Below are 18,038 nucleotides of genomic sequence, written 5' to 3'. Positions count from 1 at the left end.
TATTCGGAAAATAGGGAAACATGGAAGGTCTGCAACACCCTTAGGACAAAGCAGAACTCCCTTTGCACACGTTTCATGTCGACTTTGAGCACATTCAAACTAGGATTCATTCGTTTAGCAAGTGCTGCTGGCTATTCTACACTAAATATACCTCCCCAAACGTCCTGATTAGACAGTTGTATAAACAGAATACCATAGGATTATGCAACCCCGCAATCATCAATAAGATAGGATAGGTATAGGAGAGAATGAGATCTTTTTCCAAGGACATCAGCCTTTTAGAATGATCCACAGTAACATTTTTGTTACTTAATCTGAGCTTTTAAAATATGTTTTTAATCGAATATGTTTATAAAATGGCAGAAGGTGTTTACAATCATTGGTAATAAACCTTAAATCACTTTTACCAGGTACTAAATGGTGCCATCAACGTGTGTGCTAAACATATTGTATACTTTTTATCCGATTTCATGCTCAAATAGAAGACAACACAATATTTATTGCCGTTGTGTGTGAGTGTTTGTGACTCGTTTTTTGCATGCTGCCCTGCAGCTGAACTTTATTGTCCACCTAAATTCCGTTTTGCTGATTTGTTTGCCAACGAATCGCTTTTTGTTTGTTTGTGTTTTTGCGGTAAATACATGCACACGAATACACCTACAACGTATAGTACTCCCTCGCAATCTAGGCCCGAACACACACACAGGCAATATCAAACGCAGCTATAAGAGACACTTAACAACGGTTCCTCGGCCATTTTGTTTGTGTTACTGCCAATTGTTGTTGTTGTTGTTGTTGTGCGTTTGTTTGTTTGTCTGTTTGTTGCTGTACATAAATGAGAAAAACCAACGTGGCAACGATAAAATACCAACACACACAGACATTCCCATGTTTGCACAATAAAATTTCAACAATATACGCGACAGGGTCTTTGTACTTGAGTAAATTGGATCTGTGCAGCGGGTCGTGAGGGGGCGGTGGATGTTAAAATTAAATAAATATTTGCCTTAAAGCCCGCCGCCGCTGGTGCTGCTGCCCGCTTTTTGCAAAAACCGAAACAAGACACCCACACACAGCGGTATTTAAAGCAGCCAACCACAAAAAACAGAAACAGAGAAACCGAGAAACCGGGCCCGAAACAAAAGTCTCAAGTCTCAGAAATCTTTGCGAAAGTATTTCCACTTTGCAAAATAAGAGACGCGCGGGGGCATATCATTTCCCCCAGGCCCCAGAAGGGGTTTCATTCAAGAACCCCATGGAAGTCTGAATCTGGGGCTCAACGACGACAGCTGTCCATTTACAATGGTTTTATACATAAGACCCCCCCTTCCTGGAACTTTTACTCATTATTTAATTTCGGAGTTTATTTCAGGCCAATAAAAAATATTTTTGTGGTCATAATTAAACCAGATACCAGGTTAGCAAGCCTTCCAAATTAATGACCAGGATTATATGGCTTTTATTAGTGGAATGAATACTTAATGGCTGCCATATTGGCGTTTTATGTAACGATTAATAATTTAATTATTAGTTGAGTTCTTTTTGTTGAAGTTTCTAAACCTATGATATGGATTTATGGTGTTAAATTGGGAGTTGTTTGTGTAAAAAATACGTTGCTTTTGTTTTAAAAGTCAATACAAATTTAAAGGGTTAAATTTATGATAAATGATTGCTTGTTCACAGTCAGACGATTGGCAATAAATGTGGCTTAAAGTTAGTAACTAATTTGAAGGGTAACTCCCATGACTATAGTTGATCTGAGTCATGCAGTTATTTGGGGAAGAGAATACCCTTTCTTTCAACAAGTATTGTTTATTGTTTATTAAAAACAAGAGACTTAAAAGTTTTTAAACAACAGCTTTGTCTAAAGAATAGAGCAGCCTTTCTACCGTGAAGCTTACCTATAAAAGCTTCGAATTAAGCCAGTTTTAGCTCATTTCCAAAAATGAAAATTGCCGTAATATTGCTTGTAATAGCGCTGTCCGCCCTTAGCGAGGCAGCTGGGCGTGGCCCTAGTCACAGTGTTACCTGGGGAGCCAGAACCTACAGGGACATGCACTTGCGAAGGGAGATCATCACGGAGAAGTCCAAGTTTCTGCGCGTAGTGACAAGGGATTATGTTTTCAATCAAAATGTTAGTTGTGTCTTAAAATAGTTATTTCCCGTGATTCAATGAGATTTTTCTTTAAGAAATTCCCGCGTACCATAACCCAAATAGTGATCACCGATCAGGTCAGAGATGGAAACGGCGGCTATGCCTATCTAACAGCTGGTGGACCACAGAGCACTTTCGCCAAAATCCATTTGAAGAGTCAACGCAACCAAGGCTTCAGCTTCATCATCGACATTTACGGGATTTAATCCGGAGCTCCCCTGCGTTTTTAATTATATTCCACTACATATTTGCCTCCCTACAGATAGCTGGTTTATTTAATGGCCAGCACATATTTACATACTGAATATATATCCGCAAGCATACTTATATCCGCGTATTTTGTATGGGCAAACAATTGACACGGCCAAATGAACTGCAGCTAATTTGCAGCTGGCGAGGGTTAAACATATATAGTTACTGATTGATCTGCGGTTGGGGCAATTTTATTTTGATTACCGCGGGAACGAGGTTTTTGAATGTTGGTAATCGCCATATAAAGGTTTATAAATGAGAATAAACCAATGTGGAAGCGGAAATCAAGTTATTATTGCTATTATGAGGTATCATTGTTTGGGGAGTTGAAGAAGGATGACAGGAAAGGGGATTTCAACAATTTTTATTTTATATTATCACCAAAATATTTTCAAAGTCTATCTTTCTATCATTCAAAACTAAGCAAGGACATTCACTATTTGATTTACCTTAAAAGTTAGAACAAATTTTTATAAACTGGAGAATTTTCAAAGAGGGGGATGTTCTTCTGAGGCGATTTAATCCAAAAAAGGATACAAATAATCTATTAAGAACTTATTTTACTATTAATCATAAAGCCATGAATAGCCTTAATATCCCCAAATTAAATTACTTATATTAATATTTTTAATATTTCCCAATGTCTATGACAGGGAAAGAAGATTTCCTTTTATCCTCCAAAATGCTTATCACTACACTTTGAAAACCTGTATTACTGTAATCCAAAAACCAGAAAGTTTTTGTTTAAAATAAAACAGCGAAACTCATTAGAGGTTCTTCGCTGTTAACCGAAATGGCAAAGTCGCAACTTTGAAGGTTATATGCCGGCAAAGTAAGTGATGAGTTGGCCGGGGGGCAATTGCCAGGACTCGTAATTACCCAGCCATTTCGACTAACGAGGCAAGTGCAATTTTCGGTTGGGCAAATGGGGAAAATATAACCCGCAAAAGCCTGTGAAACCCTTGGTAGGCATTCATTCAGCCAGGCCCTTTGCCATTTAGCAAATGTCAGGCACTTAGCCTCTCGCAACACCCCCTGAAAACCACCAGAAGGCCCTAAAAACCAAACGCCCAAACCGCCCATCTTCGATGCGAATGCCATCAGCCAGTGTGTGAAAGTCAAACAAATCCAATCAATGTTACGCAGATATATATACATATATATATATATAGATATATATCTGTGGATATACCATACGTATGCCTGCATATATGCAAATTAGCTGGGGTTATAAAATGTAATGTATTGGGCCCTCTATCCCTCGGCTACGTAAACTCACCCACAGGGGGGTGTATATGTGTGTTGCCTTTTAGTATGTGTGGATACCATCAATCGCAACGAATTAAAATTTTATTACACCATATTCCCAAAAGTCGTTCGAATCTTTTATGGTTTTCAAATTTAAATGGTCTTTCGTCTAGCAAAGTCAGTCGCCGTCGCCGGCGAATGTGGGTTAACAGGTTCTCTACACTTGGCCTAAAGGGGCAACGGGTTGCAGTTGTGGCATTTCTGATTGACGGGCATTTTGCATACAAGAATCCGTTTAGTTGGATCTAACGCAGCACCCTTTTGGTGACCTCAAACGCCAGTCAATGCCAGAACATCACATCCATCCACCCACACCCCATGCCAGAAACCAGGTGAGCTGCCATTCCACAGCCAGAGACGGAGCCAGAGCAAACCGAGAGAGCCATACATTATGCAGGTTGTTTGTTATCGTTCGATAAAGTGTAAATTATGGGAAACTTGCCAGGCAGCCATCCAGCCAGGCAGGCAGTCAGGTCAGGTCCCTTTGGTATCCCACCATATACGAATGGCCGTGCCCCTGCCTACCTGACGCCTTCTGCCATATAATTTCTGATATCTTTAATGTGTGGCCTTAGTGCGTAGTGTGCTCAGTGGTCTTGAAGTTTGCATTGTTAATCGAACAAATGGCAATTTGCATACTAGCATTTGAGTAATTTATGCTGAGTTCTGGAATGCTTTTTAATTGCCAGATGTTTCGATATTCAAGGGGGCAAGGGGTCCTAGGCAAGCCTTAGCCTTTGGGAAATCGAGTGGAAACATCTCAAGGACTGTCAATCGCAACTGGAGGGTCTTATGCAGATTTCCGTTTGACTTTGCCTTTGTCTTTGTCGTTGTTATTGCCTTAGCTTGGCTTAGCTAGCACACAAAGGCAAAGTGTTGACCTCAGTTTCAGTCGCTGCTCCTGTCATAGCCATTTCCCTTACTTCAATGGCAACAAAAGACGCTTCGTCGCCTCGTCGTCTCGTTCATTTCACAGCCAATTTTGTGCATTTCTTCTTTTTCGGTTTTTTTTTTTGTGTTCTTACCAGCTTGCATCCTTGGCATTTTTTCTTGCCAACACTCACTCATGTCCCTGCTGCCGTTTTGGCCTTTTGTCCTGCGTGGGAAGTGTGGAAAGTGTGAAAGCAGCAGGCGAACGGATTTCTGGTCTCGTTTCAGCAGGGACTTTTGTTTTTCAATTGCCATTTGCCGTTTGCCATATTTGCGCCAATTGTTTTCGTTTTCTCCAGCAGTAAATACAATTGCAGAAACTGAATGTTGTATGGTACTCTGTACAACGTGCACTGAGAAAAACTGCGGATAAACATACCTAAAGTTGTTTTTTCAGAATCAGGATGGGCTTTTGGTTCTTAAGTAAATAAATTTAAATTCTGTTCAAAATATTTGTCGATTATATTAGGTAGATTAAGGTAGATTTATTCTCAAAGTGTAGGTCTAAGAAAAACAGCAGACATTGTAAAGCATTTTTGGGATTGAGAAATCCCTTAAAAAAATAAAACTGAGATGGTATTCAAATAGTTTCAATCTGATTACTCCGAAACACATTGCTTTTCGACTTTTTGAATATTTTTCTCTGTACTTACTGTGAGTTTCCGGCTTAACTTTGACTAGTGCAGCAGACTTTAGCTACGGTTATGGCGCCTCCGGTTTGTCCTATCAGCTGGCAGGGAGTGCAGCACAAATGGGATGGGTTAGGATAGAATGGGATAGGATAGAAGCTTGTTATGTGCAGTCGTTCGTTGGGAAACACACACACACACACACATCCACCAACACGCACTTGTTAGTTTCCTTTGGTTGCTGCCGCTGCCGCTGCTGCTGCTCCTCAATTTCTTATGCTTATCAAGCGAAGCTTTTCCAACGTGCTAACAAACGAGCAAAAACAACAGGAAAAGCTGGAGGAAAGCAAAGGAGAGTTTCGGAGGGAGGCAGGGCAGCAGTTGATTGCCCGGAGTTGTTTTTCCGGCATGCAGTTTTCACTCGGTCGATGCCTGAATGGCACGGCTTCACTAACCCATCACCGGTTAAATGTTTTCGTCTTTGTGCTAGCATAACTTGATCACTTTTCCCAGCTGCACTGGGGATATTGAAAGATTTCTCAAAGATTATCTTGCCTGGAATACAATTCTTTAATTACTAGCACTGATTTAAGGTTTTCCTCCGGCAGCTGCCTGCCAATCAATGCCACTTAAGTAGTAAGTCGTTGTAAGTTTACTAAGACTATTCGCCTACTCGGCCTCATCCATATGGATAAAGCTTAAAGCTACGAATCGCGGTGCTCTTGGTCGTTCTTGATTTGTTTTTAACATTTCTCTTTGGCATATATTATTTGTTTTCTCTTTGGCTTGATTTGAAATTACTTTCATTTCCAAAAGATTGCAGGAAGCTTTCGCAAATGTAAAACTTAGCAATAAACAAACCTTGAACAATAAATGGAGCATATGATTAGCCGCTGAATATCATTTGTTACTTTGTTTATGTAATGGTCTACATCGCTATAGTGGAATATTATGAAACTTTCGTGTCTTTGAGTATTTTTCCAAAGCCCATTCAGTACTTTTCCCCTTAAGTTGTTTTCGATTCACTAGGAATTTCCAGGCGTGTCTTAAGTCAAAAACAAGAGGAAACGCTATAGTCGAGCGCCGCGACTATAAGATACCCGTTACTGTTTTACACAATTTTAAAATATTAATTTTGCTAGTGGAAATTCACAAGGCGCCACCTATTGTCAGAGGAAGTATGTTGAGTATGCTTATAGTGACGTCACTTCCCATGTGAGGCCTTATAACCTTAATTTCTTCATAAATAGCGAAATAATGTTCCGATTTGAAAAACCTTTGGTGAATCGATAGATATTAACAGAAATAAGTTATACAAGGTCAAACAAAGGCATTCATAATAATATTATAGACGCCACAGTTTTCCGCGGTTTGTAGGCGTTAGTGTGGGCGTGGCCAAATGCAACTTCGTGGCAAGTTGCAGAGGCATCTACATCTAACAAAATTGTGTAGCTCTTATAGTTTTTGAGATTTTTGCATTTTTGGTTTTTCGGGTTTTGTGGGCGTTATAGTGGGCGTGGCTTGATCGGAAAAAAACAATTCGCATTGGGAGCATGATAGAAACCTACGTGCTTAATCCGAACTTTCTATTACGAATAGTTACCGAGATATCAGCTTTTTTAGAAAATCCGAAAACCGTCTTTTGAGCCTTGTGGGCGTATGGGTGGGTGAGGCCGGATAGTAGTACTACTATAAGATGCGTTGTCATCTATAGATTATACTTTCTGAATTTCAACTTTCTAACTGCAATAGTTCCTGAGATTTCAGCAATTTTAGTTTTTTGCGATTTGTGGGCGTTAGAGTTGGCGTGGCAGGATGCTGTAATAAACTTGCGCTGTCCCGGGACCTCAAGAATCTTCATGCTTAATCTCAACTTTGTATCTGCTATAGTTCCTGAGATCTCAGCGTTCATACGGACGGACGGACGGACGGACGGACGGACAGACGGACATGGCTCAATCGACTTCGCTATTGATCCTGATCAAGAATATATATACTTTATAGGGTCGCAAAAGCTTCCTTCTATCTGTTACATACTTTTCAACGAATCTAGTATACCCTTTTACTCTACGAGTAACGGGTATAATGATAGAAAAGTAAAACTAAATTTTCCACTGTCATTTGAGTTAATAGCACGTTCTGGGGAAGATTCCTGTAACTCCCAGAACTAGATGTGTTAGATAATTCGATTTCCTTGTTGCGCCTTTGCAGTTTTCTGCCTTTGATAGCTTGAGGTTGCAATAAGGCTTACATAAAAAACGTTTGATTAAAATGTTAGCTTGGCACATTTTACAGGTGCTTGAACTATTTTACAAATGCGGAACCAAAATAAAAAGAAAGCTGATATGTGAAGCAAGACTGAGTGAAGACCACTTAAGTCCGCTTTCTGAATGTCATGCTAGGTTTCGGCTTTGAGTCCTTCACGGTAAATGTTTTACAAGCAGAAATAAAGCTCAATGTCATGGCAAAGCATAGCATTCTGGTCTAAATCTAACTACCAACATAAGCAAAATAAAGTAGAAAAGTCTGCTTATCTAGAAACCCATTGAAAAATTCAAAAGTTCAAGACAATACCACTTTATTATCTGATTAAGTAAAGATATAGCTTCGGCGAGGAGTGAGTGCTGGCTTACACAAGTGCATAAATGGACTAATTGAATGCAAATATGCATATCTGTTCGATGGGTCCAAGGGACAGGGTAAATTCTATATGAAGTCTACGAGGGCTTTGCCTTCGCTGGACTCAGATAATTCCGGACATAGAACTTTCCAAACATATAGATAAAGCCCGCACCTTGCAGCATATTCAGATGGAGGATGCCATGGGGAACCCCGCAGTTCGGTGAGAGGAAACGCACGTAAAAGGCGTAACTCATCAGAACGAAAAACTGGCTGATCTGTGTCAGGGTTAGGTACTTCTTCCACCAGATGTTGTGCCTTAGTTGGGGATATTCCGCAGATATAAAGTAGTAGAAATACATGATGGTGTGCACCAGGGAGTTAAGTAATCCAACGGCAATAAAGTGACCTCCAGTTCCATAATATCTGGTGAGAAGGTAACTTCCGAGCGACATGAACACGTGGTGATATATATGCAGGAACGTGATTTGCTTATAGCTCTTTCTTAGCACAAAAAACACAGTATCCATCAGGTCGAGCACCTTGTTCAAAAGGTAAGCGGTATGCAACAGTCGTTCTGGCTGTTTGTATTCATGGTCTTGAGGAAAACTCTCAATGCAGTGTATGTTGCAAACGGCCTTGAGGAAAACGTAGTAGAAGACCTTTCAGAAAGGAAAACACCACTGTTAGTTAACGGGCAGCCTTCTTAACTGAACTTAACTTACCATTCCAAAGTATACGCCATTGTAGAGAACCTGAAATATATTATAGACCCTCAAGACAGTTCTCAAATCATAAGGTTTCCGATTCCTCATAAAGACCTTGCCCAGCTTCAAGACAAACAGCAGATAAGCCATCAAAATGAGAATAATAGGCCATGGTGAACCAGCCAGAGGAATGGGGTTAGGATCTAGAGAGTGTTGTTTGGTTAAGTATTTAAATTGAGTTAATAATCTGCGACTAGGCAAGCTTACCAGCCTGAGGAATTCGCAAGTATCGGAGCATTCTGGATGGTTGTTTGTTGTTTGAGGGACCGCTGCAGACTGTTTCATATGCCTTAAGGCATTCCAGGCTGTTTTATCGAAATTAACCAAATTAAATCAAAAAATGTATTATTCAAATACTTGAACTGCGATGTCTGTCCCACATTTTCGAATTGAGAGAGAGAGAGACCCAGAATAAAACGCTCGATCCGCTTACACTCTCAAGAGAATGACTCAAAGGAGAACCACAATGTACTTTTATTACTCATTGCTGTTTGCTCTTGGCTTTCACGTATGTTTGATAGTAAAAGTTGCCAAACATGACCATCATGGAAGTGGAAACTGCTATCTGGACGTACTGCAGGGCACGGGGGAATGAGCATCCTGGATTCAACCACATTGTTAGGATAGCCTGGGCAAAAAGGATCACAAACTGGAGAAACTGCAGCTTGGTGATGTACTCTTTCCACCACAACTTGTTTTTGATTTGTGGATACCAAGCAGATATGAAGTAGTAAGAGTACATGACCGCGTGCACGAACGAGTTGAGGTAACCCATCAGGTTATATTGTCCTCCGGGTCCGTAAAAGTAGTAGGTACTTGACGTTCCCAAGACCATCAGTGCATGATGGTAAACATGGAGTACGGTGATCTGCTTGGAGCTCTTTCGCAGCACAAAAAATAGGGTGTCCAGAAGGTCGGTCACCTTGTTGAGGAAGTAGAAGTAGGTGAACAATCGATCTGCATTTTTGTCCTCATGATCCGACGGCAGCATAGCCATGCAGCGAAAATTATAAGTCTTTTTCACGAAAAGATAATGAGTTCCCTGATATCATAAAAACTTCTGTGAACAACAAATCGAAATATCAAAGCAATGCAGTACTTGCCATTATAAAAAAAACAGAATTCATTATGATCTGACAGAAGTTATAGATCAACATGGCACTGCGAACATTGTAGGGCTTTCGGGCCTCCATAAAATCGGGTCCCACCTTGAAAACCAGCAGCAGATAACCCAAAATAATCAAAATCGATGGTATGGGACTGCCAAACAAAGGCAGCTTCACCGGATCTATAAAGATTTGCTAATAGTTTTATGTAATAAATTGCAACTATAAAGCTCACCCGCCGGCAATCCCTGGAACATATCGAATAGTGTGGAGTTCATGGTGACTCAGTGGATTACTACTGAGGAGCACGTATGCCATTCGCCACCTTTTTATACGAATGCACTTGCCACAATGTATTCAGAGTCCGAGCACAGGCTGCCCCACTTGGTCGCACGCCGATGACACCTGATTAGGTATGCTTTTGCATACACTATGCTCTGCCTGCAGCTCAACGCCCTGGCCAATAGCCGTGCAGATTTGAATTTCTAATTTCGAAATTTTAATTCCCCCTCGCGACTAGCACGGCTCTAGCTCTGACGGGGTCAACTGCAAAGGTCTCCGAGCATTCAAACCAATGTTTGTTAATCAAATATAAGAAAGTGCAGGAGCAAGTTGAGGCAACAATGTAAAAGCTTATGCAAGCTCTAAGCTTATGTTTGTAAAATGAAGTTTGCATTCAGTTGAGGTGGCTAATTGATATCCTATGAACAAATAATAAATAATTTAAAATAAATAAATGAAGAACAAAACCATTTACTTGGTAGATGTGGAAGAAAGAGGAAAACTATTTATACTTCTGGAAAAATTTTAATTTGTTCCCAATGTATATTGTTAGCTAACGTATTTTTCGAGGTCTACTAAAGTAGTTATGGAATACGGCTTGTCGTTATCTGAAATTTGATATGCAATTTATACATTGCAGGCTTAGCCTTACAAAAATATACAAAAGATTATTTTATTACAGTAAATTCGCAACAAACTCCAACATAGATTCAAGATAGATTGAAAACTCAATGTAATAAAAAGTAATCATCAGTGTATGTATTAAATTACATGATGAATAGCAAAAGAAGTTTACTAAAAGAGACTATATTAATATATGCATTAAATTATATGATAGTTCCATCGATAATGTTCGATCTGCTCATCGTAGCCTTGACTTCTCTGACCAACTTCTTTGTTTTGCTTATCCTTTCAGGGGCTTAAAGCATTTTCGGCCTACAATAGACAATGGCGCTGGGCCACGTCAGCAACATCAGCACCAGCAGCAGCCAAATCAGGCGAGGCCATTACAGCTTTAATCCCAGAATAGGAGCAACAATAACAGCAACAACATCGGCAGCAGCAACAAATCTAATTACAAAACAACAATAAGGTCAGGCCCTGGTGCCGCTGATGATGATGATGATGATGATGTTAGGAAACTTCCGTTTTGTTTGCCCGAGCGGAAATGAGACGCAATATGTCGTCCAGTCACTGGTTACCTTTCCAACTCTGTGAATAGTGACCTCGAGCGAATAGAGCTGAAGGAATCCGAACCTCGCGATTGCCTGGAATTTAATTAAAGTGCAAAAAACACGAACCGAAGTCCGCGAGAAGGGTCGAAACAAAAGAGCAGTTGCCCGGGTGTAGAGGGTGTGGCGTAGGGGTGGCCCATAAATCTAACCGCCCACCAACACCCTACACCCAACCCATGCTGCACGTTGTTGCAATCGAGCTGGCCCACGTCCACTGGCCAATTAGCTGCTGCAACAGCCGAGAGCGGCAATCGTTTGGGCTCCATTGAACGCGTACTCCAGCCGAGCACAGCTGCCTCTCTGATGACTGCCGCCAAAAGACGTGCGGGCAGCAGCAACAGCAGCAGCAGCAGCAGCAGCAGTAGCAGTAGTAATGGCAACGAACAGCAGTCCCTGCAGCAACATCTGCAACAGCAGCAGCAGCAACATCAGCAGGCCCAGCCAAACGAGTACCAACAATTGCTGCAGCACCCGCACCATCACTACCAGCAACACTACAGCAGCAACAGCCACAGCAACGGCAGCAACAGCGGCAACAGTAACGGCAGCAACCCACAGCAATACCACCAGAGACAGCAGCAACATCAGGCGACATTGCGCGATTGCTCTGTCAAATTGCCGCTGGATATCCTGTGAGTACGGCCAACAAATCATTTTGGGTTCAAGTTTCGCCTTTGCACGTAGCCGATAAGAAGGCCACCAGTCGGGCCCGTAAAAAGGTCAAGCCCATCTCTCCTGGGGAATCGGGAGCATAGATAGCCGCACGTCTGGTTGGTTTAATAAAATTTACATTTTAACAACGCGAATGAAAATTGCATTAACTTTAACGGCAAAACATTTGCTCGATTCGATTTTCCCCGCCGCTGCACACTAAAAGCCAACTCAGCCAAAATGAATCAGAGAATTATAAATATTTACTCGAGGGGCAGGAGAGTTGGTAGAAGAGGCAAGGAGAGGATTCACACAGAGACTGGGACAAATGAAGCGCCTCAAATGCTTTGCGCGGCGAAAAGAAACTTATTCCAGTTTTGTCAGGATTAGGGGGCCTGAGCCTGTCTTTAAAGCTTTGCGTTCGGCGGGGATTTTGGCTTAAAGGCTGCCATTCCGACCCAGAAAGTGTGTGACAACAGCAGGACAAGAAAGAAGGAGGAGGGGAGTTGCTGTTCTGGGTGGTTGGGGGTTTACAGGAGGTGGGGCTGCGTTTATGCAGATCGCAGTCAAGTGGCGGGCCGCCTTGTGGGTCCTGAAACGAGGCCAGTCGCAGCCGGGCCAAGACACTGGCAGAAAGGTTACCACAAAAGTTATCTGAGTTATATTAAAAATATCAAATTAAAATGATTTTAAATGTAGTTTCTTAACCGGGCTTAAACTTTTTAAGCTGAATTTTATTGGCTTATTGCTTATCCCTATGTAAACCTATTTAAAACCAGGAAATACCATTTGGCATTGCAATTATTCATAAATTAACATATTTAATATTGGCCTTTATTTACTTTCACCTAAAGTTATAATTTCATATTTATTAGAATCCCTTTCTAACCCCTTTTTCCCAGTGCTGTTACTGCAGCTGCGGGCTTAAAACGGGCTAAGAAAAAAACAACAGCTGGGAATATAAAAAGAACTTAAAGCGTGTCGACAACTGGCAGGGAAAAAGAAGGGAGGGCAGAAGGGTATAGAGAGAGATTGAGGATATGGGAAATGGCAGGAAGTCGGTCGGTCTTGCTCTGAGGTTGCACCGTGCCACCACAAACGGCGCCGTCGAGTGAAGTGCCTCGACTCCTTGCGGGTCTGCAGCCCAGTGTGTCGTTACTTTTAACGAGGTGTCGCATGCGAAGCTCGCGAAAGTGGATGAGGCCCTGGCTAGGGCAACTTCAGGGGGGAAGCCACCAGTTGCCATACATTTCCAGCCGTGTCCTGCCCCACTAGTACAACTACTACTACTTTGCCATCCTCTGTGCCCCTCTCCCGTGCCTCTCCCTTTGCCTTGTATATGAAAATGCACTTAGCCGCAGACTGGCAGCAGCTCCTTCTGTCACCTGCTAATGCCTCCACTCCGCCCTCCTTCCTCCTCCCTCTCATTTTAGTCGCCCAGCTGCGGCATGCTGCAAATGAAGTCATCCATTAGGCCACGTTACGTATACGCCTAGTGTACTGCAATGTGGTGCTCATAATAATGCTGGCAGTGTTTGTTGCGGTCTAAGCGGAAACGTTTATAATGGAATTCGCTTAAGCGCCGCCGGACGTGGATGAGCAGGTGGTGGAGCTGGTTGAGCTAGCTGAAAATAGAGAGCGACGTCCAGAGTGTCGTCTTGCTAATTTAGCTAAAGGCAGCCGGAAAATGGGGGAAAGCGGGAAAGTGCAGGGAAACCGCCGAAGTTAATTACTCAGTGCAGTTGGAAAGGCAATCTAATTAGCTGAAGCGGAAGTGGAGAACAATCGAAACCAAAACCAAATCCTAATCGATGCCTTTTATTTTTCTTCTCCGTTTTTCTTTTTCAGATGGCTACCGAAATCGGCGATGCGACCCGCGGGTCCTGATGCCTCGCCCACCGACTGCATCCTGGTGGTGGGCGTGTCCCGTCCAAAATTGGCCGTCGTCTTCCTAACGGTCATGCTGATCTCACTGTTCCTCACCTTCCACGTCCTCTACGATAGCGCCGTGTACAATATCCAAGCTGCCCAGGCGGTCCACGAAAGGCATCGACTCTCTTTGGCCGCCTCCGCTTCGGCCCAGGCATCCTCCTCATCGTCCAGTTCCGGCTCCAGCTTCTCCTCCCCATCATTCTCTGGTGCTGCCTCATCCAATCATCTGCCGGTATTTGTGAAGCCCGTGCCCAGTTCCAACCAGCTAAGCCATCCCATGGTCTTTCCCTCCAGTCGTGTGCACTTTCCCAAAACCAGTCGACGGCTGCCACAGGTAAGGTGCCACAACAAGCGATAAATTCTGAAACAGTTTGTCTTTGGAATTGCCTAGAAAATCTAATTAATGGAACTAGTTTTACCGGGAGCTCTAAATCGCATTCTCAAATCGTAGAAAATAACAAAGTTTAGGTGTTTTGATAAATGGTTTTCAAATGTTTTATATCTGAACGTAAAATTCAATTTCTATTCCTGAAAATGAATGGTTTTCTAAGTAACTATAAATATACATCAAAATAAAGAAAGAGTAGACTTCATAACATCATTTATCCTTTAACTGATCTTTCAAAAGGTTGTCTATATTTGAGGATCATAAATTATTTATTTAAAATAAGTTTAAAATAGTTATCTTTAGCTGACATTGTTTGTAGCTAGGAAAACCCAGCAAAGTATTCTTGTTGATGTTTTCAGAGCTTGTAAGATATAGTTCTTATATATGCAAGTGTTACTGTATAAGAGTAAGGACTGTAGTCCGTCTAGGCCCCTTACTAATTGCTGCATTTTGCATTTTTGCTTGATTTCCGGCACTCACCAGGCACTCATCATTGGCGTGCGAAAGTGTGGAACGCGGGCTCTGCTGGAGATGCTCTACCTACATCCAAGGATCCAGAAGGCTGGTGGCGAGGTGCACTTCTTCGATCGGGACGAGAACTACCTGAAGGGCCTGGAATGGTATCGCAAGAAGATGCCGCACTCGTTCCGGGGCCAGATAACCATCGAGAAGAGCCCGAGCTACTTTGTGTCACCAGAGGTGAGTGGCTTCTAACTCTCTTTCTTTCTTGTGGACACTCCGGTTTTTCTGGTCTAGCTTTGATCTCTAATTGGCAATTAGAATTGGCTTTCTCTGGCCAGGTCAGCCCATGATTATTAATTAACTGTCTGCCGGCATGGTTGCTTGGCATGGCTTGATGTCCATCTATCAAATTAAAGTGAAACGCTGGCCATGCCATCCCAGCCAATTTCCGTGCCCATGTCGGACCCGGAGCGGAAATGTTTGCAAATTCATTTGGCAAACGGCAACGTCTAACACCCAACAGAATCGCTTTTCGGGGCCAGGTTTTATTATTGTTTCTTTTCCGGTCGCCTTGTTTTTGTTGCCCGCAGAGTGTCACAAAATTGGGTTTTTGGCCTGATGCAATTTCGCTGCGAGCCGGATGTTGCATGTGTCACATTGAAAATGTGGGCCAAGTGGGCGTTTCGGCTAGCATCCTGGACGCCTCCCTCTGACAGGGCAATATTTTATCCAGTTTCATTTCAATTTTAACTGCCTTGTTCGTCGCTCAACTGCAGTTGATGCATCATTTCAATTTGTCTGGCTACTTGGATGGGCTTGGACTTGACTGTAGCTCCTGCTCGGGTTCTCTCACTTTGATGTAGATAAATCTTCATTAATGCTGTTATTAATATTTATTGGGATGCAACGTAGGGCCAACTAATCCCATCCAAGCGGATCTCACTCAGCGCGGAAAATGTCAAATTATCCAGCGAAGCAACATAAATAATGTATATCCCAACGGCGTACTTTGGCCTCAAACTAAAGCCCTCGATCTGCTCTCCCCGCGGGGTTCGTGAACTCTGATATGTCAAATGCATTTTGGCTGCATTAAAGATTCACGCGAAATGCATATTCCCAAGGGGGAAAACGTTGGACTGTAAATGGTTCATCAACGTGAATAATTCTGAAACGCTTGAGTACACTGGGGAGTGAAATAAAAATTAAAAAAAATAAGAATTATGAAACAAAAAAGTTATGAACTTGTTGCACGGCCTGGTGGCTCTTATTGAAATTGATTAAGTTTATTTACTCGGCTCGTTTCGCCCATTTGCGAGGCTATTTATACAACGTGGCAAATTCAAGGACCCCGGCGGAGTCGAGTCCGGGCTCTGCCAACATTGTACGGCAATATTTTCCGGCTTAATTAAATTGTTCACAGCACACTTGCTGCGGAAGTGCAACAGCGGGGGGGCCTTAAAGAAGGACGGCATGGAAAAGGGGGCGGGGCTGCTATACAAAGCCAGAAAATTAAAGCCAACAAAAGGGGCGACCAAGCCTCACTGAAAGTGTTTCAGCCAGAGTTTGCAATTATTATCGATTGTTGGAACCCGGCATAAATTCATTAATTGGAAAGACCGAGGCCCCAGCATCAGAAGCTCGGCTTACACGGACTTCACCTTGAGAAAAAAAGAGGAAAAGTTCTGCATAGAATAAAATTAATCATTTCATTTCTTTAGTTTTTTATAGTTTATAGTTTACGCAATTTTCTGCTGTTCAAGCTAGAAAAGTAATTAAATTCGCTGCAGAGCAGATGAGTTTTTCGTTATTGTTATGTTTTAATGAAAAAATTCGGAGTTTATTTATTATTTGCATACAATCATGATGAAAAAACTATTAGTTTTGCCGGTAAACGAAAATAAATAAAAATATTCCCTATCTTTTATGAAATAAATTATTTTTTTGTAGTTTCAAACTTGACAAACAGGCTGGCAAAAAAGGTGTTTTGGCTATTTAAAGGCCCTTTAAAGGCGATTGGTTTTAAAACTAAAAGGACTATTTAAAATCTAATTTAGCTTAATTTACTTTATACACCAACTTCACAGGAGATATTTTAATAATTTATAATAGCAAACATCCCCTTTTTGCAGGAAAAAGTATTGTTTTCTTTCTTAAGATGATTTATAAAACCGAAAATAAATTTTCATCTTTTCGTTAATTCTCAGGTTCCTGAACGAGTGCGAGCCATGAACGCCAGTATCAAGCTGCTGCTGATTGTCCGGGAACCGGTGACCCGAGCCATTTCGGACTACACGCAGCTGCGTAGCCATGCGGCCACCGCCATTCTGCCGCTGGCCGAGAAGGATCCACCCAGTCCCAGGGAGAGTTCTGGCGGGGGGGCAACCGCAGCTGCCAAGATGCCGTTACAATCGGTGCTATATGCCAAACTGCAGTCGGCCCGTGGCTATGACAATGCCCTGGTGGGTGGCAGTGGGGCGGGTGCCAAGGAAACCAAAAGCAAAACGGGATCTTCTTCTTCGGTCAGAAGGCAGGTGGTGGTTGGCGGCGGAGGAGGAGGAGGTGGAGCTGGGATGACCACGACAACATTGTCGCCAATGGCAAGCGCCGCCCAAATGGCAGCCAAGTAAGTGAAGTGAACTGAGGCATTTCCCCGTGCTCCTCGTTCGACTCCTCGACTCCTCCCTTTTGGCTACTGCTTGACATGCAAATGAAATGCAAACTGCAAATGAAAGTTGCCCAAAATGCGACTCTTGTCCTTGGCTCTCGCTCTCGTTCCCTCTTTGTCTCTCAGTCTCTCTGTCTCTGTTCTGCTGATGGGGAAACTTTCTTGTTGCGGCCACACTTGTTGACAGAGGGAGTGAAGAGCAAGGAATGAGGAGCAAACGGAGCCAAGGACTCTGTTTAACAGGGTCGAGGAGTAAGGGAAGGAGTAGGGCGCTGCTCATTTGCAGCTGTTGGCAATTCAATTTGCCGTCCTTGTCGAAAAGGAAAGATTTAAAACCCTCATCTCGCTCACCCGTTCGCAGGTCCTTTGAGGAGCTGGCCATATTTCCCAATGGCACCGTTAACGAGGCTTATCGACCGCTCAGCATCTCCATGTACCATGTCCACCTCCATCGCTGGCTGGAGGTCTTTCCGCGCGAGCAACTCCTGGTAGTCAATGGGGATCGCCTCATCGAGGATCCGGTTTCTCAGCTGAAACGCATCGAGGCTTTCTTGGGTAAGTTGGTTTTGCAGGTTGTTTTAGGTAATATTTTTGATTTTAAGAAATTCCCTTTTTTTGGAAGAGTATTAATAAAATTGTATTAAGTTAAAAGAACGT

At 42.6% G+C, this 18,038-nt stretch overlaps 4 protein-coding genes across 6 annotated transcripts in view; 2 read left to right on the top strand and 2 right to left on the bottom strand.

The window, feature by feature from the left end:
- The window catches only part of LOC108111975, a 42,025-nt gene that overhangs the window by 20,976 nt on the left and 3,011 nt on the right, over positions 1 to 18,038 (top strand). For all 3 annotated transcript variants that reach the window (XM_017221686.2, XM_017221687.2, XM_017221685.2), the window contains 5 exons: positions 10,965 to 11,915; positions 13,783 to 14,200; positions 14,738 to 14,953; positions 16,921 to 17,339; positions 17,743 to 17,936. In XM_017221686.2, coding sequence (XP_017077175.1) covers positions 11,587 to 11,915; positions 13,783 to 14,200; positions 14,738 to 14,953; positions 16,921 to 17,339; positions 17,743 to 17,936 — 1,576 coding nt within the window. In that variant the 5' untranslated portion in view covers positions 10,965 to 11,586. The remainder of the gene's footprint in view (positions 1 to 10,964; positions 11,916 to 13,782; positions 14,201 to 14,737; positions 14,954 to 16,920; positions 17,340 to 17,742; positions 17,937 to 18,038) is intronic.
- Positions 1,946 to 2,436, top strand: LOC108111979 (probable salivary secreted peptide). The gene is made up of 2 exons (XM_017221692.1): positions 1,946 to 2,134; positions 2,191 to 2,436. Exons 1-2 carry the CDS (start codon positions 1,946 to 1,948, stop codon positions 2,359 to 2,361), a joined length of 360 nt encoding a protein of 119 aa, XP_017077181.1. The 3' UTR covers positions 2,362 to 2,436.
- Positions 7,836 to 8,925, bottom strand: LOC108111977 (elongation of very long chain fatty acids protein F). Its single transcript, XM_017221690.1, has 3 exons — positions 8,868 to 8,925; positions 8,619 to 8,803; positions 7,836 to 8,555 (listed from the first exon to the last, which is right to left on the bottom strand). The coding sequence occupies exons 1-3, from the start codon at positions 8,896 to 8,898 to the stop codon at positions 7,992 to 7,994; spliced, it is 780 nt and encodes a 259-aa protein (XP_017077179.1). The 5' UTR covers positions 8,899 to 8,925; the 3' UTR covers positions 7,836 to 7,991.
- LOC108111978 (elongation of very long chain fatty acids protein F) lies at positions 9,109 to 10,117 on the bottom strand. Its single transcript, XM_017221691.1, has 3 exons — positions 10,002 to 10,117; positions 9,764 to 9,948; positions 9,109 to 9,702 (listed from the first exon to the last, which is right to left on the bottom strand). Exons 1-3 carry the CDS (start codon positions 10,042 to 10,044, stop codon positions 9,142 to 9,144), a joined length of 789 nt encoding a protein of 262 aa, XP_017077180.1. The 5' UTR covers positions 10,045 to 10,117; the 3' UTR covers positions 9,109 to 9,141.

The sequence above is a fragment of the Drosophila eugracilis genome, unplaced genomic scaffold (assembly GCF_018153835.1).
Source record: "Drosophila eugracilis isolate 14026-0451.02 unplaced genomic scaffold, ASM1815383v1 contig_90, whole genome shotgun sequence".
NCBI lineage: Eukaryota > Metazoa > Arthropoda > Insecta > Diptera > Drosophilidae > Drosophila > Drosophila eugracilis.
This window is presented reverse-complemented; position numbering and strand designations above follow the sequence as displayed.

Excerpts from the sequence above, each read along its gene's own strand:
- LOC108111978 (XM_017221691.1), bottom strand. The coding sequence starts at position 10,044 with ATGAACTCCACACTATTCGATATGTTCCAGGGATTGCCGGCGG. Across the intron at positions 9,949-10,001 it reads GTTCCAGGGATTGCCGGCGG|ATCCGGTGAAGCTGCCTTTG; the intron begins GTGAGCTTTATA and ends AAATCTTTATAG. Across the intron at positions 9,703-9,763 it reads ATTCTGTTTTTTTTATAATG|GGAACTCATTATCTTTTCGT; the intron begins GCAAGTACTGCA and ends TTATGATATCAG.
- LOC108111977 (XM_017221690.1), bottom strand. The coding sequence starts at position 8,898 with ATGCTCCGATACTTGCGAATTCCTCAGGCTG. Across the intron at positions 8,804-8,867 it reads CTTGCGAATTCCTCAGGCTG|ATCCTAACCCCATTCCTCTG; the intron begins GTAAGCTTGCCT and ends AACACTCTCTAG. Across the intron at positions 8,556-8,618 it reads ATGGCGTATACTTTGGAATG|GTCTTCTACTACGTTTTCCT; the intron begins GTAAGTTAAGTT and ends CCTTTCTGAAAG.
- LOC108111979 (XM_017221692.1), top strand. The coding sequence starts at position 1,946 with ATGAAAATTGCCGTAATATTGCTTGTAATAGCGCTGTCCGCCCTTAGC. Across the intron at positions 2,135-2,190 it reads ATTATGTTTTCAATCAAAAT|AAATTCCCGCGTACCATAAC; the intron begins GTTAGTTGTGTC and ends TTTTTCTTTAAG.